The sequence below is a fragment of the Nematolebias whitei genome, chromosome 19, assembly GCF_014905685.2.
Source record: "Nematolebias whitei isolate Nwh7 chromosome 19, NemWhi1, whole genome shotgun sequence".
NCBI lineage: Eukaryota > Metazoa > Chordata > Actinopteri > Cyprinodontiformes > Rivulidae > Nematolebias > Nematolebias whitei.
Window position 1 is genome coordinate 10,950,741 of NC_056516.1, and position 24,094 is coordinate 10,974,834.

Here is a 24,094-nt window from a genome sequence, read left to right on the forward strand (position 1 = left end):
TTTTTACTTTTTTTTTTTAGCCTACAAGTTTGTTTTTTATGTGTTGGATCATGTACATTAGTGTGCAGTAACCATGAATTATATAGGTTCTTGTCATGAACATGTGGTGTTCACTCTGTGTCACAACAACCCACCCTCTAGAAGGGTGTGTCTTGGGCAGCTATACAAGCGCCCAGGTGTGCCAAAATAAAGTTTTTCAACGGCAGGAAGCTTGTTAGACTGTCAAAATAAAATTTAAAAAATGCAAAAATAAAAAATCCATAAATTATGTGACAAAGATGTGACGATGCTACCGGTAAATGTGTTTGGTGGCAGAAAGCTCGTTAGCCCATGGAAATAAATATATATATATATATATATATATATATATATATATATATATATAATTTTTTTTTTTTTTTTTTTTAAGTTAAGGGCAGCTGTGGCCAAGTGGTTAGAGCAGTCATCTTTCAATGCAAGAGTTGGGGGTTCGATTTCACCTGCAGTCACATGCTGAAGTATCCCTGCTTAAGACACTGAACCCCTCATTGCCTCCGATGTGTGTCCTATTGGTGTATGAATGTTATAAAACACTGATTATTCTTTGGACAGATATAGTAGTGCTGTATGAATGGGAAATGAGGGTGCAGATTGTGGTGTAAAGCTCTTTAAGTATCTTGATCAAATAGAATGGTGCTATATACTGTAAATACAATCCATTTACCATTTACCAAGTTACAGTAAATATTATTTAAAAAATACATAAATTAGCCATTGTATAAGTCAAATTGTCCAAAGTATGTGAAAAATCTATCAACTTATATACCAGAAATTATGGTACCCCTGTTCTCCACAGTGCAACTCCTACCCACTTGAATTACTTGCATCAAAAACACCAAGGCTTACTTACATTCCCTGTTCTATTCCAGTCCAGAAAAACACTAATCTTAAAAAATACAAACATTCAATATTCAAATTCTTCATCTGGGTCATTGGTTGTAAGTAAATTTGTTCTGGTGTCTAACAGTATTTTGAATCGTTTTCTGTTTCCTCAAGTCAGTCATTTTTCTTTGTTTTTATCCTTGTCATGTTCATCCAGATGATGAGTTTGCATTGCAACAGGCCACAGCGGGGGCTGTAGAAGCAAACTCTGGTGACAGAACACCTCCAACCAAACATAAAGGCAAGTTGTCCAAAATGGGAAAATTCTTCAAGAAGCCCTGGAAATGGAAGAAGAAGAAGCCAAGTGACAAGTTCACAGAAACTTCTAAAGGTATGTTTGCTACAATTTTTTTATACATGTTGTGTGTATAACATTTTGCTTGATTTACATTAATCTTTTCCAGTTTTGGAAAGAAAGATTTCTGTTAGGAAATCTCGCCAAGAGCTTATTGATAAAGGGGTTTTAAAGGAAATCCCTGAAAATGGTAGGTAGAGCTGCTTTGTTTATTAATCTTTAAGAATTATTCTAGTTCTTCATTGTAATGACTCATGTCTTGTTTTCCTCTCTACATGAATAGAAAGCACAGACGTGAACCATTCCAAAGCTCCACCAGTAAAAAATGGACACCCTGTATTGATGGACATGGACAGAATGTCTCAGAGAGAGACTGACATTAAGGAGAGTTTTAACAAGGGGCCTCAGGGAGATGAACGACAAAGTAGAGCGCCATCAGATGCTTCTCGAACTAGCAGAGCACCTCTGGATGTGGACTATCATGCAGGGCTCTCTGTGGATGTGGACAGGCGAAGTCGTCTTTCATCAGAAGCTGAGAAGAAAGGCGAATCTTTACCACGAGGACTGCCACCAGATGATAAATACCGTAGAGATGAAAGGAGAGAAGTCAGAGAGAAAAGAGATGAACGGGCAGACAGAGACATGCGAGAGAGGAGGGATCGGGATGAGAGAGAAAGGAGGGATCGGGATGAGAGAGAAAGGAGGGATCGGGATGAGAGAGAAAGGAGGGATCGAGAGGAGAGGGAGAGGAGGGATCGAGATGAAAGAAACAGGAGAGATTGGGATGAGAGAGAAAGGAAGGATCGGGATGAGCGGGAGAGAAAAGATCGGGATGAGCGGAAGAGGAGGGATTGGGATGAAAGGGAGAAGAGAGATAGAGACAAGAGGGATCGAGATGAGAGGGAAAAGGTTCAAGATGAGAGGGAAAGGAGGGATCGAGGTCGGGATGATAGAGAACGAAGAGATCGTGAGGAGAGCGAAAAGAGGGATCGAGATCGGGATGAAAAAGAACGAAGGGATCGAGATGAGAAGGAGAGAAGGGATCGGGAGGAGAAAGAAAAGAAAGATGAAAGAGAACGAAGGGCTCAGGATGAGAAGGAGAGGAAAGATCAGGATGAGAAAGAAAAAAAGGATCGAGATGAAAAAGAACGGAGGGATCGAGACGAAAGAGAAAGAAGAGATAGAGTTGAGAGGGAAAAGAGGGATCAGGAGGAGAGGGAAAAGAGGGCTCGGGAGGAGAGGGAAATGGTGGATCGAGACGAAAGAGAACGAAGGGTTCAGGATGAGAAGGAGAGAAAAGATTGGGATGAGAGGGAAAGGAAAGATCGAGATGAAAAAGAACAAAGGGATCACAACGAAAGAGAACTACGAGATCGTGTTGAGAGAGAAAGAAGGGATCGAGATGAGCGAGAGAAGGCGGATGAAAGAGAATATGAAAAGAGGGGGCGACCAGTGCCACAGCGGTCTTGGGATGACTCCTATGCTAAAGCTAGGACCAGCCAGGACCTTCCTGAAATAAACCTGCAGCCTCATCTACAGAGGAGTTCCTCAGCTGAAGTCCGAAGGACCACACTGCCCAGATACGACAAACCTGTAGAATTCCGAAGTCGCATAGGTAAGATATCTCTTGATAAAATAGTTAATGTTGCCCTCTGACATTTATCATTTGTCGGGTTCTCTAAACCCTTTTCTTTTCCTACACAATTAGGGTTACTCATTTTTAGTCCAGTCCTTGTAGCTGAACCTTCCTATAGGAATGTTTCTGTTTCTTTGGTAAGATAACATGCATAAGCATAAAAAGACCCTCAACTACCTTTTCAAAACTTTTCCAAAGATCTATGGAAAGATCAGTTAGGTCAGCGAAGCATTAATTTTACAAAAAAAAGACCGTTTTACTTGTAAGTGAAACAAACTTGGGCTACCTTTATTAGGCCCTAGAGCAGATGTGGGCAACATAGGGCCAGAGGGCCAAAGGTGGCCCATGAACAATCTCCATCTGGCCCCAAATATTAATTAAAAAGAAAACAATTTTTAAATAAGCTGATGAAAACCTGTTTTTTTTCCCCCAATGAAACTTGGGTCTAAATTAAACATCTTGGATAAATACATTGAAAATACTCTATTTGGTTAGGCTAAAAGTTGTTTAAGTCATTACCAGAACTAGACTGAACATTAATAACTCCAAAAGCAAGCATAGAACTTTTATTTTGCATATTTACGCTATCACATGTTCTCACAAGAGACAGTTTATATAAAATGTATTTTATAATCCTAAAGAATATTGAAGGGACCTATTTTTGAATTAAAAAATGCTAACTGTTAAAAAAAAAAAAAATCCTAGAAAAGTCTTCCAGAGTATCTTAAATAATAGTTAGTTCTTAAATAATTTTATTATTCATTCATTCATATGCAGACCGATGATAGCTTTAATATCTCGAGTTGGCTCTCTGGGAGAAGAAAAAAAAGCGATATTGCCCACTCTTGCCCTTGAAAGAGATTTCGTTGGAGGTTTTGTTGATTTGAACTGTTAAGCTGTCTTTCTGTTTGAAATGGTCAATATTTTGGAAATTTGGGTTATTTTTCCATTTAATTTCTTAAATATTATGATCTGACATGTTTAAGAGAAGCAATATACATTATATATGCATAAGGGCGGCTGTGGCTGAGTGGTTAGAGCAGTCATCCTCCAATGCAAGAGTTGGGGTTTCGACTTCACCAGCTGTCACATGCCAAAGTGTTCCTGGGCAAGACACTGAACCCCTCATTGCCTCCGATGTGTGTCCCATCGGTGTATGAATGTGATAAAACACTGATTAGTCTCTTTAGAATGATTTGTTCGATTAGCTTTGTAGAGATCTAGTAGAGTGCTGTATGAATGGGTAAATGAGGGCACAGATTTTAGTGTTTTTTTTCATTCAACCTTTATTTAGACAAATAAGTCACATTGAGCCTAGAAGACTCATTTACAAGTGAGATCTGTTTAGACAGACAAAAACTAATGAAACTGGACACATGTAGGAATTGGAGGCAAAAAAATTCCATCAGACTTTTTCTTCTTGCCTGAGAAGAAAAACTGTAATATTAAAAAACACATTGCACAAGCAAGCACATAGTGACGTAGACATTCTTTGGTGGTGGTGGTGGTGGTGGGGGGGGAGCGGTGAGACGACGAGAATGGTGAGCAATGTTCATAGACACTCTCGAGGGCACTGTAAGAATTATGATAAGGATGGAATAATCAGCCAGTGTCTTCCGGTGAGATCTATAAAGTCAAGTCAACTTTATTTATAGAGCACATTTAAAACAGAACCTGTTATCAAAGTGCTTAACAACAACAATCAATGATAGTAAAATTAAAGAGAAAAAAATATATATACAATACACTAATAATAATAACTGAAGAATTAATAAAAAGGGTTCAACTGTCCCCCTCTTACAATGCTGTGGATGCTGAAGCAGGGATTTGAAGTGAGGTGGCCTGCCTGTTGTTGGGGGGCAGGTTGTTCCAGAGTTTGGGGCCCATGACTGAAAAAGCCTGATCTCCTCTGAGCTTCAGTCTTGTTTTTGGAACAGCCAAAAGCAGCTGATCAGATGATCTCAGGGCCCGAGAGGGAATGTAAGGTTCCAGAAGCTCAGAGAGGTAAAGGGGTGCGAGGCCATTTAAGCATTTGAAGGTCAACAGAAAATTTTTAAAGACTATCCTTGTACGAACAGGGAGCCAGTTAAGGAAGGACAGAACTGGGGTAATATGTTCAGACCTACGAGTTCCGGTTAAAAGCTGAGCAGCAGCATTCTGGACGAGCTGAAGACGTGAAATGGAGGCCTGGCTTATCCCAGCATAGAGTGCATTGTAGTAGTCCAATCGGGTTGTGACAAAGGCGTGGACTAGTTTCTCAAGGTCGGGTCTGGACAATACTGGCTTGAGCTTAGGTACCTGTCTGAGTTGGAAGAAGCTTTTCTGCAGAACAGAGTTGATTTGTTTGTCAAACTTGAAGTCAGAGTCTAAAACCATCCCAAGATTTTTACCAGACTGCTTAAGATATGGCTGAAGAGAGTCCAGGTTGACAGGATCAGTGGCGGCAGTTGAGCTAGGGCTAAAGACAATGACTTCAGTCTTCTCATTGTTAAAACTTAAGAAATTTGATGCCATCCAGGCCTTAATGTCGTCCAGACATTTTAACAGAGAGTGAATGGAGCAAACACTTGCTGGTTTCACAGGCAGGTAGATCTGGCAGTCTTCAGCATAGCAATGGAATGAAAGACCATGTTTCCTCAGGATGGACCCCAGTGGGAGCAAATAAAGTGAGAACAGAAGGGGTCCAAGAATCGAACCGTGTGGGACCCCGCAAGAAAAAGGTAATGAGACAGATACATTATTACCAACTTTGACACAGAAACTCCTGCCACTCAGGTATGAGCAGAACCATTCTAATGCAGCACCTGTGATCCCAACCCACTGTTCCAGCTGTGATATAAGGATACTGTGGTCAACAGTATCTAAAGCAGCAGTAATGTCCAGGAGCACAAGTACCACAAATTGACCAGAATCGTTTGATATCATAATATCGTTACAAACCCTTACAAATACTGTTTCAGTGCTGTGGAGTTGCTTAAAACCAGATTGAAAAATCTCGAAGATTCTGTTCTCATTCAAAAACTTGTTTAATTGAATGAAAACTATTTTCTCCAGGATTTTGGACAGGAAGGGAAGTTTTGAGATTGGTCTGAAATATGAGCAAGTCGAAGGGTCAAGTCCAGATTTCTTAATTAACAGATGAACTACTGCATGTTTGAAAACATCGGGAACCACACTTGTCACAATACTACTATTTACAATAGTAAGAACAGAGGGTCCAATCGTGGGTAGAACTTGTTTGAAAAACGACGCAGGAATGGGGTCAGCAGGGGAACCGGAGGGTTTCATCTGACCAACGACTTTGTTTAGAAATGGGAGTGAAATGGGTTCGAACTGTTTGAAGACAGCTGAGCAAGGAACAAAGACAGAGGGATCAGTTGTGGACTGGGGGATGGATGACCTAATCAACTCTGCCTTATCAGCAAAGTATCTGGTAAAGTTGTTGCAGATGTCAACGGAGGCCTCCATGCGGGCAGACCGAGGCACGTTTAAAATGGAATTTACGGTATTAAAAAAAATGCGGGGATTATGACTGTTTGAAGCAATGATTTGGGAGAAGTATTTGTTATTTTCAGATTTAACAATGCTCTGATAATCTTTCAAACACATTTTTAACATAATAAAATAAACCTGTAATTTGTCTTTTTTCCACTTGCATTCAGCTCTCCTGCATAGACGTTTGGCTGCACGAGTGGTCGCGTTCAATCAGAGGTGTGGTGCCCGCTTTGGTCGCCTGATTTTTAGCGGGGCCACGAGGTCTAAAATCTTAGAGCATGTCGCATCATGCCTACTGAGCAGCTCCTGCGTACTGATACAGGCAGAGGTTTCATGGACTGAAGCAGCATCAGTAATGAATGTAGAGGAAAAAAGTGCAGTGGTTGAAGAGTTAAATATCTGACAACTCTTGGCTGGAGCAGGGGATTTAGACTCATGAATAACAGAGGTTTCGAATGAAATGGGTTTGTGATCTGAAACGATTGCATCCCCAATTTCTAGATTAACCACAGATAAACCGTGAGACAGAACTAAATCAAGTGTATGGCCCTGTTGATGAGTTGGACCAACAACATTTTGCACAAGGTTGAAAGATTGGATTAGATTTAGAAACTCCTGCACCAAAGGCTTGTCAGGACAGCAAACGTGTACATTAAAGTCTCCCAGAATCAAGACCCTGTTGTAATTGAGCAGTATTCCAGTCAGAAAGTCAGAAATTTCACTTATGAAGTTTTTGTTGTACGAGGGTGACCTGCAGATCAGGCTGCACAGTGTTGGGTTGGAGTGGCCCAGCTGAACGTACAGCAGTTCAAAACTCTGAAAAGCTACAGCCTGTAGCTGTCTGCAGTTCCAGAGCTTTTTAAAAAACTGTTAATAATTCACCACCCCTACCAGAAGTCCTTGGAGCATTAAAAAAGGCACAATCCACTGGCAAAAGTTCAGAAAAAACACTGAACTCACCAGGGACAAGCCAGGTTTCTGTAACAAACATGAAGTCCAGTCCATTGGAGCAGAAAAAGTCATTTAAGATGAAGGTTTTATTTGCGAGTGTCCTCACATTCAGCAGAGCAATCTTTGTAGGACCAGTAGCTGAAGGAAAAGCTGAGCACGGAGCACAGATCAGCTGTTTCAGATGAACTTTCAGATGACCCGACTGAGAATTATTGGATTCTCGAGGGATGTCGGGGAATGGCCAAGGATAACGACTATGAGAATCTAAGAGTCCTGAAATGATGACGCAATGTTTATTCAGCTGGTTTCATCTGGTTATCAGTTGGAAATTCCTCAGGGAGGGGGTGGTGAGTGTTAGATCACATGTTCTCCAGGCGAATTCAGATAAGATGGCCTTCAAGGCCAGCCAGGGGAGCCAAATTCACATAAAAACACAGGTGTTTTGGGGACAGGCAGGACTTAATGACATCTACCTTGAGTCTGTGTTGGTCCAAACGGTTCCGAAATGTCCAAATTACATGGCCACACCGATGGAACGTGACTGAGTAAAAATCCCAGAGATCTGATCCATTCTGCCCAAAACATTTGAGTCTGGGTACTTGAGGCACGAACCAAGCCATCATAAAGGCAAGCAGTGTGATCGAGTTCCAATTTGCTGCCGACGACTTCCTTGATTGTTGATAAATGGACTGTAAATGGACTGTACTTATATAGCGCCTTTCTATCTTTAGACACTCAAAGCGCTTTACACTACAATCTGTGTCCTCATTTACCCATTCATGCAGCACTCTACTAGATCTCTACAAAGCTAATTGAACAAATCATTCTAATGGGGCTAATCAGAGCTTTGTCACATTCATACACTGATGGGACACACATCAGAGGCGGCGAGGGGTTCAATGTCTTGCCCAGGGACACTTCGACATGTGACTGCTGGTGGATTCGAACCCCCAACTCTCGCATTGGAGGACGACTGCTCTAACCACTCAGACACAGCCGCCCCGATAAAACCAGCAACCAGCCAAATCCAAAAATCAGGAACCAGTTGTCGTAAATCCAGTTAAATATGCATCATTAAAATCCACAAATGGCAGCAGAGATGGACACATCATCAAGTCTTCCAAGTCGATGAGAGATCCATCTGCGAGCATGCCAACAGGGCATATCGGCTCGCTTAAAACCTGTCTTCTCTTCAAAGAAATGTTATCAATTGTGTTGAGGGACCAACTGATCAAAACAAGTCCATAATTATGGTTCAGAAGATATGCAAGAGAGGCTCAGAAGCAGTTTCACAGACAGACAGAGCAGCAAAGCAAAGCGGAGAGGGAGGGGAGGGGAAAAGCGTCCGATCTCGGCAAGAGCAAGTGGTGAAGTGAAAAGCGCTTTGAGTGTCTTGATAAGATAGAAAGGCACTATATGAGTACAGTTATTTACCATCCATTTACCCTATATATTATTTACATTACATATTAGTAAGTAAGTAAGTAAAGTTTATTTATAGAGCGCTTATCACAGACATAAAATCACAAAGCTCTGTACAATAAAAATCTATGCTAAAATATACAAAGAAGATATAAGAAGATACAAGCATAAGAACTTCAAGAAGTACAATAAAATTATGGCATAAAAGCCTGGGAGAAAAACCTCAACATAAACCTCAACAGAGTCAGCAGAATGAAGTTGCTGGGGCAAACTGTTCCACAGCCTTGGTGCCACTGACTGAAAGGCCCTGTCCCCTTTAGTTTTCAGCCGTGTATGTGGAACGTCCAAGAGGTTCTGTGACTGGGAACGAAGGCCACGAACAGCAGAGTATTTGGTTAAAAGATGACAACGATACACAGGAGCCTGGCCATTTAAAGCTCTGTAAATCAGCACAAGAGCTTTGAAACATATTCTAAACTCGACTGAGAGCTAATGTAGTGAATATAGAACCGGAGTGATATGACAGTATTTGCTGGATTTGGTGAGAAGTCTGGCAGCTGCGTTCTGTATTACTTGTAGATATGAGACAGAAGACTTGTCCAGGCAGGTAAAAAGGGCATTACAGTAGTCCAGACGCGATGACACAAAAGCATGAATAATTTTCTCTAGGTCAACTCTGGAGATCATAAGTCATATTTTAGAAACGTTTCTTAAATGAAAGAAACAAGAACAGGAAATAGCCCTAATGTGAGACTCAAAGCCTAATGATGAGTCAAATGTGACTCCTAAATTTTTTACTTTTGATTTGGTTACTGGGCAGAAAGAGGCAAATTTCTGATTAATTATTGGATGAAGGTGACTGGGAGCAGTAATCAAAGTCTCTGTCTTACTGGTGTTTAAAACCAAGAAGTTACTGGCAAGCCAGTCACTGATACGGGACAAACATTGGACAAGGATGGCCAATTTATCCAGCTGGTGTGGTCTAAATAAAAAATACAATTGGATGTCATCAGCATAAATGTGATAAGAAATATCAGAAAAGGATTGAATAATGCCGGGAAGTGGGATAATGTAAAAGGAAAGCAAAAGTGGACCCAGAACTGAGCCTTGTGGCACCCCACAAGTTAAGGGGGAATAGTCAGAGGAGAACCCGTCCGTCTTGATGCAGAAAGTTCCGTGAGATGGGTGTGATGTGAGCCAGTTCAAAGCGGAGCCAGAAATACCAGCCAGAACCTTCAGTCAGTTTAATTAGATTGTGTGGTCAACGGTATCAAAGGCAGCACTAAGATCTAACAGGACCAACAAGGAGCATTTTCCTTCATCAGCAGTCATTAACAGATTGTTGTAGACTTTTACTAGAGCAGTTTCAGTGGAATGGCGTTTTAGAAAACCAGACTGAAAGGGATCAGAGATCTTTAACTGACAGAACCAGGATCTGAGTTGGGTTTCTACAACTTTTTCCCAAGTAATTTACTGAGAAAAGGAGTTTAGAGATGGGCCAGAATTTGGAAAGGGAGCCAGAATCAAGATTAGGCTTCTTTAAGAGAGGGGTCACTTTCGAACCCTTTGTTCAGGGAGTTGTTAATTATCATCAACACTGTTGGGCCAATACAGGCTAGAGTCTGGACAAGAAAAGAGGGGGGTAATATTTCCATTGAACAAGTAGAAAGTTTCATTTTGGCAATTAATGAGGTCAGGTCATTTAATAAAATTGGAACCAAAGAAGAAAATGACTCAGAACACTGAGGCTCATCTTGAAAAGTAGAGGAGCTTGGAGATATATTGGATTTCAGGTCCATCACCTTCTTTATGAAAAAATTGAGGAACATGTTAGTCGTTGTTTGAGGTTAATGAAGCCTTGTGCGTTGAGGGAGATACAATACTGCTGATAGTATCAAATAACATTTTAGGAGTGTTTTTGTTCTGGTGAATAAGATTGCTAAAATATGATGACCTGGCATCACTAACTGTCTTGTTATAAGCATCAACGAGCTCCTTAAAATATTCCCGGTGGGCAACCAGACCAGTCCTCTTTCACAAGTGTTCTATTTTCCGACAAGAGCGCTTGAGTTCTCGAGTTTGTTTAACCAAGGTGAACAGCTGTAAACAGCGGGTTTTGTAAGGAGCAATACTGTCAAGAATAGTAAGGCAGTGATCATTAAAAGAGTCAATCAGATGCTCCACATCATCATCAGGAGGTGGTGTAAATGAAAAAGGGAAGAAAACTCTGTGACTACAAAATTGTCAATAAAGCGCCTGCGCTTACAGGTAACCTGAGAAAAAGTCTCCAAATAACAGGAAATATTAAAAGAGACAAACTTATGGTCACTGAAAACAACATATTTTATATCTAGATTATTAAGAATGAGTCCATAAGTAAAAACCAGGTCTAAAGTGTGGCCTTCAGTGTGAGTAGGCTCAGACACATGCTATGAGAAGTTAAGATCCATATTCATCCACCCGGTCCCTACGATCACAGAACAGTAATCTCCTCCACCTTCCACGAACTAAATTAAGAACCATGGGAGATCGGGCATTCTGTGTGGCTGCCCCCCGCCTCTGGAACTCCCTCCCTGACTATCTGAGAACTCCACAATCATTAGCTATGTTTACATGCGCAGAATTCTTCGACCGGATTGAAATGTGTTCTGTTTGAATAATTCAAATGTATTGTTTACATGGGCACAATCTGTTCATGACGAGCATTTACATGCAGCGGGCTTTGTTCTGAACAGCAGTACTGACATGCGCAGAGTGGTAAACGCTCCTTAAAAAAACACAGAAGAAGTTCTACTTCTGGGGTGAACGTAAACAAACCTGAGCACACAAAATGGACCTGGTGGAGACGTTACTGCACTCCCTGACTGAGCTACAGGTAATACAGATCATTTTGAGCTCTTTCAAAGTTTCTAGTAGAAATGTGTCGCTCACCGACCAGTTTTGCTCCCCTGACATGCTAATATTATTAGCATTAGCCAGGCGGAAATGGCAAAGTCGCACATGCGCAGTCAGGTCAATTTTTCACGATCAGATAAAAACGAACAGATCAAGCGTTTACATGCACACCGATCGGGTTACGGATCGGCGCAAACCACCCGTTTCGTTCTGATCACAAATTATATCGGATCGCGTCGAATACACAAAAAATAACCCGAACGGAGTGTTTACATGACACACTTTTATTCCGACCGGCCATTTGATCCGGTTACTTATGTCCCATGTAAACATACGCATTGACTGACTTTAAAAAAGGCTTAAAGACTTTTTTAAGCAAGCCTATTCTGCCTCCACATGATTGTATCATTGATTTTAGTTGATTTTATCATTGATTTTAGTTGCACTCTGTAGCACTTTGAGATTTTTGTTAATGAAAAGTACATTACAAATTAAATTCATTATTATTATTATTATTAAGAGTCCATAATATTAAGAAAGTCCATAGCAGGATGGTTTGTTGGATCATCGACATGAAAATTTAAATCTCCAGAGATGATCATCCTATTTAGCTTGACTGTAGAAGATAAAAAATCCTGAAAGTCTAAGAGAAAAGATGAAGCAGGTCCAGGTGGTCGATAAAATAGGATGATATATATAGGTTCAACTTTGCCTATTCAGACCATGATCATCTCAAAGGAGTTGTAAGAAGTTAAAGTGATCATTTGACATAAAAAAGCCCTTTTATAGATGATAGCAGTGCCACCTCCACGACCCGTCTTCCGTGGTGCAGATAAAAAAGAACACCCCTCAGGACAGAGTTCCAGGAGATGTGCAACATCATTTTCACGCTGCCATGTCTCAGAAATAAACAATAAGTCTAAGCCCTCAGAGTGAAACAAGTCATTTAAAATTAAGGACTTATTGACAATAGAGCGTGCATTTATTACCGATATTTTAGCAGAGAAAGCTGCTGACCGTGATATTGCCGGCCAATGTTATATAAGTTCTTACAGGGGAGTGGTGTTGCAGAGGTTAGAGAAGGTGGGCCTGTGATCGGAAGATCGCCGGTTCAAACCCCGGTACCGAAAACATCAAAAATGTGAGTGGGATAGGTGAAGCACCCACACCTGCCCCCACCTTCATTTGCCCCACTCTGGGCCCTTGAGCAAGGCCTTTAACCCCCACCATCTGCTCCTCCAAGCGCCCTAGATGGGCTGTGGTAGCTTGGTGATCTGTGGTTGCGTTAGGAAGGGCATCCAGCGTAAAAAAAATAAATAAAAAAAATCTGCCAAGTTTTCGTGCGACTTAGTTCGCTGTGGTGACCCCTAGGGAGTAGCCGAAAGAAGAAGACTATTAAATAAATTCTTACAGTACACTATAAAAAAAATTTTTGAAAGAAAAGAAAAAGTTGGGGGACAAACGAATTTTCATAGAACCCTACATTATAATGAAAATGCAATAATTGTTTTGTCTACTGCATTTTAGAGTAACACACATTTGAATATGTACTTGACAAATTGTTTTAAATGTTTCCAAATATCTTGCGTCTATACTCATCCTTTTAGTTGGCAGCTCAGAACACCACATACAGAACACCATGGACTTTGTGGATAAGGTGAGGGATGTCATCATGGAGACTGATGAAACAATGGTCTCTTTTGATGTCAACATCACTCTTTACGTGCATTCCTGTTGATGATGCAGTAGAGGTGGTCAGTTTAAGATTAAAATCAGACACCACAATGAGCAGCAGGACCACGCTTTCCACAGAACAACTGTGTCAACTCTTGAAACTGTGCCTGCAGTCAACCTACTTCACATATGGGGAGCAATATTATAGGCAGAAACATGGGTGTGCTATGGGGTCTCCAGTTTCTCCTATTGTTGCCAACCTGTACATGGAGGAGGTAGAAAAGGGAGCCTTGACGTCCTTTTCAGGGACACCACCAAGTCATTGGTTCTGGTATGTTAACGACACCTGGGTTAAAATTAAATCTCAGCAAGTCCAACATTTTACTGACCACATCAACTCTGTGAATAAATACATCAAGTTCACCCGAGAAGATGAAAAAAATGGCAAGTTGGCTTTCTTGGACTGTGAGGTTTCAGTCTCTGATAGAGGACATTTGCAAACTGAGGTGTACCGCAAACCCACCCACACAGACCAGTATTTGCAGTTTGACTCCCATCACCCTTTGGAGCACAAGTTAGGAGTCATCAGGACTCTGTATCACAGAGCAGACAGCATCCCCACTAGCTCAGGAGCCAGGCAGAAGGAGAAATCCCACACAAGACAGGCTCTAGAGCAATGTGGATATCCTAACTGGGCCTTCCTGAAAGCAGAGAAGAAACCCAAACAGGACTCCAGTCAGCCAACAGGTGAAAAGGAGGAACCCAGACCCAGACCAGTGGTCATTCCATATGTTGAGGGAGTATCAGAGAAACTGAGACGTTTATTTTCTAAACATAACGTCCCAGTGGCTTTTAAACCCCAAAATACATTACGGCAAAGACTGGTTCATCCCAAAGATCCAGTCCCCCGGCACAAACAGAGTAATGTTGTGTATGCTGTTCAGTGTCAGGAGGGCTGTGATCAGTCTTACATCGGGGAAACTAAACAGCCACTGGCCAAAAGGATGGCCCAGCACAGAAGATCAACATCATCAGGCCAAGCCATCAACAGGACTCTGCAGTCTACACTCATCTCCAGGCCAGCGGTCACTCTTTCAGGGATGAAGATGTGCACATCCTGGATAGAGATGAACGATGGTTTGAGAGAGGAGTAAAGGAGGCCATCTTTGTGAAAAGAAATCGTCCATCATTAAACAGGGGTGGAGGCCTCCGGGTTCAACTGTCCCCCTCTTACAATGCTGTGATTGCTAGTATCACTCAGCTCCCTGTGAATAGTAAACAGCCATCAGTGTGCTAATGATCCATTGTTAGGCCGATGGTCCTTCTTGACCATGTGAGCAGCTGGTTTTGGTTGTCAGCAGCAAACTGGTTGATCCACTCTGAGAAGGTGCTATTTAAGAGACTGAGCTGAATACTCACCTCAGACTGAGGAAGTCTTTCGGATCAATGTATCTAAATTTTTTTGCTTTGTTTTGTTTTTTGTTTTTTTGAATGTCCAGAGGACCAGATTGAACTTTTTTGGATATCAACTAGAAAGTTCCTGGAGAAACTTTGACAGGGACTGCTAGTCTACTGCCAATGTAAAAATTTTATTTGACAGTACTGTGTGTTGGTGTTCACTCTCAGCTATCACTATATGGAGTTGCAGCTGAATAGCTCTAAAATTGAGTTATCATATTTTTTCCTTTTTAGCTAAGGTGACCATCTTGGAGTTTTGATTTGGATTCAATATGTGATAGGGAACATTCTCAGCTATATCCTCACCAAATTTCAGCTCTCTATGTGTAAAAATGGCTGAGTTAAAGCCATTTAAATGTAGCATTGGTAGCCATCTTGAATTCTTGCTTTTGATGCAGCATTTGATGGGAAACAGTCTCAGCAATCACACCAAATTTCTGCTCAATATGACTAAAATTGGCTGATTTATAGTGTTTTTTTTTTTTCTTTTTTTGCTCAGGTGGCCATCTTGGATTTTTGATTTTCAGTCAGTCATTATAGGGCTGAGCATTTGATGGGAAACGGTCTCAGCAATCACACCAAATTTCAGCTCAAGATGACTAAAATTGGCTGATTTATAGTGTTTTTTTATTTTTTGCTCATGTGGCCATCTTGGATTTTTGATTTTCGGTCAGTCTATTATAGGGCTGAGTACCGAACCAAGGTTATTTTGTAGCACTGACCGAACTGCACCGGTCGGTGTATGGATTGAAACGTCACTCTTTTTTTCGGTGTCAAGTTTCGGTATTGGCTGCAACGTGTCACGTGGTTTCAGCACGCAGGCAGGTTAAACACCAGACATATGACAAACAGACTACGTGTTTACACCCAGAGCTGTATAGAGCAGCCGTACCTAATCTATGTATAATGTATGTTTATGGTGCTGGGGACACCCACAGACGGGGTTCACGTGTGCAGCGCGTGTGTTGTCGAACGGCTTCAATTTATGAGCAGAAAGTTGCTCCGTGTTTTTCTGCGAGGAGAGAGGAGGACAGCAGCCTCCCCCCTCCTCCTCCTCCTCTCAGCATTAAAGTCAGCCTGTGAGTGTTAGAGGACATGAATGGCCTGATTCATTATCTCCACGGCCGGACTCCTCTTCATCAAAGAACTCCGAGGACGGAGCTGTGTGTGGGATTTCAGCTGGTAAGTTTTCGTTAACGTTACTGCAGTTTAATATGTGCATTGCAGTGAATTAAACTAGAGTCCATGTAACGCTAACTTTAAGATATTAGTGTGTAAATTTATTTTATGGGTATCTATGTAGCTAGCTAAAATCAGAAGCTAAATAAAGATTGACAGTAACAGATTAAACTTAGCTTGTAAACATGTGCTCATCCATCCAGTGAGCTGCTTAAACACTTCACTCATGTTCACTGTATATGTTCTCCTCACAGGAGGTTCTGACCCTGATGTGAAGAGGACAGACAAAATAAAAGTGATGTGGCGGCCACAGGACAGTCAAAAACTTTGTTGTTAAAAGTTTGCTGCTTCTAACTACAGTGGAGGCTGCATGGTGGAGGTAAGTTAAGCTGTAAAGGATGTTGTTGACAGTTAAGCTTTTATCTCTCAGCCTAGATAATGTTTTTTGAGCAATAATAACGCAACCATGTTATTGTTGATGTTTTGTGTTCTCATGTCAATTAGGGACATGATAAGAGCACTAAACCCCAGAGAACAACAGAGAAGATTCAGGAAGAGACACAGAGGTACAGAAGTCTGCATCATCCCTAACCTCAGTGAATCCAGTGACCTGCTGGTGGAATGTGAGGGACAATATGCCAATACTGTCAAACTGGTAACCAGGTGTCTGTGTGTGCAACAAGCATCATCCACACCCTCAGAGTGAACATTTCCTACTGCTGGAGACACCATCAGCCAGGAGTGGGCTTGTTTGTGTCCAGAGATGCAGACATGTTGATGTTTCTGAAGAAAAACTGTTCAGTGAAAAGGACCTCAGTGTGTAGCAGTGAGCATTAGACACTGAAGTGTCACTGGTTTGAAACTGGTCTTTTGACCTGAAAATTATTTGTTTATTTTTATGTAAGAAAACTGCTTGGAACAGAAAAATACCAAAGTAAAAAAATAAAACTCACAATTTGTACTGTAATGTGTAATGTAATTTAATTCTTGTTAGAATTAATAGTAATTGCAAAATTGGTACCGAAAAAAGAACCGTCCAGGAACCGACACCGAAGTGAAGGTACTGACACGGTACTGAAAACGATTATTTTAGAAAGATACCCAGCCCTAGTCTATTAAGGGTCGTTCTCAGCTACCGAAACGCAAAATTTCAGCTGAGTAGCTCTGAAAATGGCCAAGTTATCTTTTTTTTTTCTCTTTTAGCTAAGTGCTGGTGAAGATTCTCAGTCATCCAGGACATCATAAATTCAAAAAACGTTCAATACAAAAGCAACTGGACTTTATTTGTAACAGAAGACGTTTTGCTCCTCATCCGAGGACCTTTCTCAATTCAGTGAGCAGTGAGTGAGAGATTCAGGTTATAAGGCTGAGTGAGATAAGACACACACACGTATGTAGATTTGACAAGTCACACCTCAACACCTTAACAGTAGAGGTTTCTTAAGGTCTTTGTTACTCTAATTCACAAATGAGACCCCTCTGTTCCCATCAAGTGTGAAAACCGGCTGGGAATCTGTCTTAAAGTTGCAGTATAGGTTTTTGAAAGTGGAAATCTGAGGCCTCCTCCTCTGTTAAGAGATGGCTTTTCCCTTTTTACATAAATTGCCTCCTTCACCCTCCTCTCAAACCATCTGTGTTCTCGGTCCAAAATGTGCACATTTTGGTCCTCAAAAGAGTGTCCCTTATCTGTGAGGTGGAAGTGAACAGCTGAATCTTGTCCTGTTGAGCTGGCTCTCCTGTGTTGAGCCATGTGTCTGTGAAGAGGCTGTTTAGTTTCTCAAATGTAGAGGTTTGGACAGTCCTCGCTGCACTGGACCACATACACTATACCACTCTGTGTATGGGTGTTTTGTCCTTAAGCCCCCAGTACACTGCAGCGTACGTCCGTTCACGCGTACATACGCGTGTACTGTACGCAAAGGGTTCAGACGTCAGACTCCAGCGTACACACCGAACAGCTGCAGAGCAGCTTCACAGACAAGGGGCGTTTACCTTCGGGACAAATTGAGGTCGCCGATTGGTCATTTGCTGACATGCCTAGTGGATTGATTGACAGGTCTGGGGAAAAAAAAAACGAGCGCTGGCAGCCTCAGCCACAGCGGTGTTCTGTGTTTATGTGTTGTTAATAAAAAGATATTAAAATAACAACAACAAAAAAAAAACAGGGCACGCTAGCTTTACAGCCCACATATCAGACCAGCACACAAGGAAATCTCCAGACCCTCCTGCAGCCACGCTGGACTGGAGTTTAATTTGCTCATGACAAATTCCTTCATTTCTCACCATTTCAGTCATTGCATCAATGGAGGAGGAAGAGATCTCTTGCCTCTTGGCAAAAAAACAAACACAAGAAAAGGCCAGATCAGGGATGAAGGGGAATTTAATACATTGGTGTTGCATACAAAACAGTCCGTCGCCAGGCAGTTTATTGTGCGACACTGCGTACGCGGTCGTAAAAATTGAGCTTTGCATGGACATGCCCTGGGGGGATACGCTCGTACCTGTACGTACGTACGTGCCTACCTCTGCATACGTACGTGCGTATCTCTGCGTATGGACGTACGTGGCAGTATACTGGGGGCTTTAGGGTGGACCAGCCTCTGTCTGAGAGTCCTGCTGGGTTTGAAATGTACTGGGATGTTGTGTTTGTTGACAATCCTTCTGAATTTCTCTGATACTCCAGCAACATAAGGAATGATGATGTTTTTCCGTCTGTTGTTCTCCTTTTTCTGTTTATTAGGGTGTTTTGTAGATTTCCTCGTTGAATTGAAAAAAGCCGAGTTGGGATATCCACGTTTGGAGAGCTTCTTGAATGTGTTTCTGTTCCTTTTCCTTCCCTTCTGTCTTCGTGGAGATGCGTTTGGCCCGATGCTCTCTGTCATCAGAACTTTACAGCATTGGGCCGAACGCATCCCCACGAAGACAGAAGGGAAGGAAAAGGAACAGAAACACAGAGTTCACAAAAATCACTGGACTCACCGGGAGTTACCCATGTTTCAGTTAAGAATAAAAAGTCCAGACCTCGGGAGGTGAAGAAATCCTTCAGAATAAAGGTCTTGTTAGTTGGCGATTAGCATTAACCAGGGCCATGTGAACAAAAGATGGAGCGGGGGTGATGTAATCCATCCGGGGAGCTCTGTCCAGCAGCTGCAGGTTGTGATGATTCACCCCGCGCGCACGTAGGTGGGGGAGGGTGATGCAGCGCACCAGCTGCCCCCCTCCCAGGCCGACAACCGGCACCAGAGCCGGGGTGTAATCCGTCTGAGGAGCTTGGTCCAGCAGCCGCAGGTTGCAATGATTCGCCCCGCGCGCACGTAGGTGGGGGAGGGTGAGGCAGCGCACCGGCTGCCCATCTCTCAGGCCGAGAACAGGTACCAAAACCGGGGTGTAATCCATCCCAGCCGGTTTTCACACTTGATGGGAACAGAGGGGTCTCATTTGTGAATTAGAGTAACAAAGACTTCAAGAAACCCCTACTGTTAAGGTGTTGAGGTGTGACTTGTCAAATCTACATATGTGTGTGTGTCTTATCTCACTCAGCCTTATAACCTGAATCTCTCACTTACTGCTCATTGAAATGAGAAAGCTCCTCGGATGAGGAGCGAAACGTCTTCTGTTACAAATAAAGTCCAGTTGTTTTTGTATTGAATGGTTTTTGAATCTTTTAGCTAAGGCAGCTATCTTGGATATTTGATTTGCATTAGGAATGTATAACAACTCGCTCTCAGCTACAACCTTACTAAATTTCAGCTCAATATCTCAAAAATGGCTGAATTATAGTCAATTTTATGTTTGCTGAGGTAGCAGCCATCTTGAATCAAAATCAAAAATCAAAACGGCTCAGTGGTTAGCACTGTTGCTTCACAGCAAGAAGGTCCTGGGTTCAATCCCTGGTTGGACCTGGGGTCTTTCTGTGTGGAGTTTACATGATGTTCTTGTGCTTGCGTGGGTTTTCTCCAGGTTCTCCGATTTCCTCCCACATTCCAAAAACATGCATGTTAGTCTGCCTTCAGGCCCAGGCCTGCCATGCAAAAGAGATTTGTGATCTCAATGGGATTTGTCTGGTTAAATAAAGGTTAATAAATAAATAATAACGAAAATTAAATGGCTCCAAACTTTAATAATTTCTAGAGATGTACCTGATGATTACTTTCTGTGAGTTTCAAACATATCCAACAGTGACTTTATGTTTTCTTCAGGGACCTCTGCAGTCTATGTCATGGGACCTCACAGCAGCAGTTAGTGTGAGGAGTGTTCTGTCAGACTTTTTACATAGGGAAAAATGGCATCTTTGTTAGCAAAGTGTGTTGCCATGGTAACTCGAAATGCCAATAAAAGTAATAGCACACATCACGGTGCCGAGCCGGTTGTTTTGATAGAACATTTGTGGTGGTACACGTTGTGTTTCGGGCCACATTAATCTTGACAGAAGACTTAAGTTAAGAAACCTGCTTTCGATGTAGATAATAATAAGTGTCTGCCTTTTTAAAAGGCAGTCCCCAATAATTGTTTACAATAATGATCAAAATAATTAGGATTTTTTTTTCTTAATCAAACAGCCCAATTTTACACTAAGAAACTGTACCATTTTAAGAGAAAAAAAATTGGAATTACTGGTAATGGCAGCGCACATTTAAAAAAAAAAGAAAAGAGAAAAAGTTAGACAGTGTCACATTTCCTGCTGTGAACTATCCTTTCTTCTTTTAACAGACTATACATCTAGGATCTGAGGATACCTGCTAAGTTTTTTTATTAGAATGTCCCATTCTTGTCTAATGAAGAATTCTAACTCTACAACAGTCCTTGGTCTTCATGATAATATTTTCAAATGGATTAGAATAGAATAGAACTTTATTGTCATTGCACCTAAATACAACAAAATTTGGGTTTGCTTCCCAGAGCAAAAGCAAGAGGCAAGCGATCTCTTCCTCCTCCTCTGTTGATGCCATGACAGAAATGGTGAGAAATGAAGGAATTTGTCACGAGCAAATTAAAATCAGGTCCAGCGAGGCTGCGGGCAGTTCTGGAGGTTTCCTGGTGGGCTGGTCTGATGTGTGGACTGCAGGGTCTGCGCTCCTTTTTTTTTTTTAAGAACATTTTATTAACAATATATAAACACAGAACACCGCTGCTGCTTGTTGCCAGCTCTCTGGGTTTTTTTTGTGTGACCTGTCAATCAATCCAGTAGGCGTGTCAGCAAATGACCAGTCAGCGACCTCAATTTGTCCCGAAGGTAAACACCCCTTTCCTGCAGAGCTGACTTCAGCTGCTCAGGGTGGACGCTTGAGTATGAAGTCTCAACTCTCTGCGGACAGCGCGCACAGTTTCCACGCGGCTGACAGAACGCGCGACTATACTGGAGCCTTAACTTTTTCCTTTGACATAGCTGGGCGTTCATGGCTCCCAGACCCCACATTTGCAACACAGGGAGAATGCCCTCAGGTAATTAGATGTGCAAGGTTTTTTGCTCATGGTTTCAAATACCCAACCGGAACTTCACCCACTCGGTCATCATGTGACCAAAGTCTAACCTGAATAGGCCCTTTTCACATGACGTCAGACAACTTCCGTTCTGACTCGACGCAGTGGATCAGTACTTCCGGGCCTATTCTCCCTCGGTAGACTTGTCTGGAAACTTCACGGAATTTCATTCATTCAACCTTTATTTATGGAGGTTAAATTACAAGATATAGCGCAAGGTAAGGTTAATAAAAACAGTATTTACGTGTTCGTTAGCTATGGTAACGTTATCCATCATTGCAGCAACTTTAGCCACTGTAGCTAAAATATACAACACGGGCTGTCAGTGCTGTAACATTTAAAGGTTTACTTTCTTTATTAACGTTAATAAAAACAGTATTTACATGTTAGTTAGCTGTGGTAACGTTATCCATCATTATCAATTTACCATTCTGTAACTGTGTAAGGAAACAGCCTCCAATTGTAAAGTAAGCTAGCTAGCAGCAACAGGTAGCTAAACTCTACACTACTGCTGCCTGTCAGTGCTGTAACATTAAAATGTTTACTTCATTTATTAATTTGAATCTCTGAAATCTTCCAGCACTGTTGTTTAGAATTAGAGATGCACTGATCCACTTTTTTAAACTTCCGATCCGATCCCGATACCTAAAACTGAATATCGGCCGATACCAATCCTGTTCCGATATCATCATCATTATTGATTTTATGTGAGGCTGTAATAATCTCCTCTCAAGTACAATTTGTACAAATATATGCATGCATGTCCAAAAAGGCAACTTGAGGTAAGTTTTATTAATGTTGGACAAGTTTTAAAGTTAGAATTAAATTCTGCTAATACAGAACATGTTGTTTTTTTTATTCCTAGCTTTAAAGTGGATATTAAAGTGATTAATTTAAGTGATTGTTTAAAGTTATTTTATATTTTTTTAAATAATAGGCAGAAATAAGAATTTTTTCTTCTTTCTGCACTCTTCATTCAATGTTTTCTTTTTGATGATTTTTTAAAATTGTGTTTCTTTTAAATTAATGAATACATGAATTAAATAAAATAAAATGTTAAATGACTTCAAACACCTGCTAAGTTAATGGCATAAACCAACAAACATGTTCCTGTTTTTAGTTATTTACATCACTTTATAATGTAGCTGTTTTTGTTTCGTTTTTTTTTAATTGATATGATTTTCAAATTATATGTTTTTTTATGATTGTCTACTGTTGTACTGATAAATATCTCCTGGAGGGTAAACTATATCTTGGCTGCAAGTATCAAGCTGCGAAATCTTTCGTTTTCTACAGCTGATAGTGGCTGGTCATTAATTATGATGAAGTTTAGCAACTTCTCGGTAAACATTCGAGCTCCAGGGCTTCAGCGATGTCTTCTTCTTGTTCAATCTGAAGCAGGTAGCCTGATTTCGGTCAGCCGCGCTCAGTCTGTCCCTCCTCAAAGACGGGCAGACTGAGCGGGGCAGATTGGACGCGGCTGGCTGGGGTCGAGTTGCCTGTTTCGGGTTGAGCAAAGAGTAGCGCCCCGCTGAAGCCCCGGAGCTCGAATGTCCAACATAAAACTAACTTTACCGCGCTTTAATGTGGTGCTATGGCTCTGCAGACATTGCACGTTGCTGTCTTCTTTTGTGGTGTTTCTAGTGTAAAATACTTCCACACAGCGGACGTTTAGATGAAAAGTTGGCTAGCTGTTTGCCACAGTGCTGCTAACTCAGTCCTCACGTTTTAGCTGGCTGCAAACTATGAAATGGATTTCCTGACTGTGAGGTGGGTCTTATTACTCTGGGCTCATGAGACATGCCTCCGTTCAGGAAATCCATTCCATAGTTTGAGGCCAACATGCATCATGGATCAGAAATCTCTGCAGGTTGGATTGGAAAAATCCGATACGTAAATTATGCTGGTATCCGAGGCCCGATACCGATACTGGATCGGATCGGCCCCATCCCTATTTAGAATAGCATTTTAAATATTGAATTAAAAACTATATGTCAAACCATTTCCATGTTTTGATGTGATTAATAATTTCTCTTTTTACTTTCTTCTTATGTCCATCTTTCTCAGCAGCAGCAACTCAGCAAGGAGGACACCCAGAAGACCCAGGCTGGTCTTAGGATTTTAATAGAGAGGGCCATTTGAAGGGTGAAGAAGTACCAGTCATTCAGGAGGTTCAGTCAATCTGCTGTGGGTCATCTGCTGCTGCCTAATATCAAATTATCTTGTCTTGATCAAAAAGGAGACAAACCAGTCTAGAACCTTCCTGCTCCTTCAAGTCGCACTTCTTGGATGAACATTCATTACTGCAAGCAGCTGTGTTGGAAATCTCTCCATATATCTATCTTTTTTTAAAATCTATTAATGAATGAATTGATGTTGTGAAGAATTTTGTCAAAACGTTGTTAAAAAGTTTGTCTTCAGTAATCTGTATATGTACATCTTTTACATTTAAATTGCATATTTTTGTATATTTTACACATCTGGTAATGTAGTACACAGAGGAGAGGAGGAAATGCTCCAATTAAAGCTTCTATTGTGTAACAATTAAACAAGGTTTGTGGCTGCTTCTTGCAAATATTCATTTAATAATTTTATTGAAGATTGCATGGAGCAATGTTGGTAAAGAAACATATATATATATATATATATATATATATATATATATATATATATATATATATATATAT

At 41.3% G+C, this 24,094-nt stretch overlaps 1 protein-coding gene across 1 annotated transcript in view; it reads left to right on the forward strand.

The window, feature by feature from the left end:
• The window catches only part of LOC119426064 (phosphatase and actin regulator 4B), a 225,519-nt gene that overhangs the window by 55,755 nt on the left and 145,670 nt on the right, over positions 1-24,094 (forward strand). Inside the window, exons 3-5 of the mRNA XM_037693622.1 lie at positions 1,079-1,252; positions 1,326-1,406; positions 1,500-2,831. Coding sequence (XP_037549550.1) covers positions 1,079-1,252; positions 1,326-1,406; positions 1,500-2,831 — 1,587 coding nt within the window. The remainder of the gene's footprint in view (positions 1-1,078; positions 1,253-1,325; positions 1,407-1,499; positions 2,832-24,094) is intronic.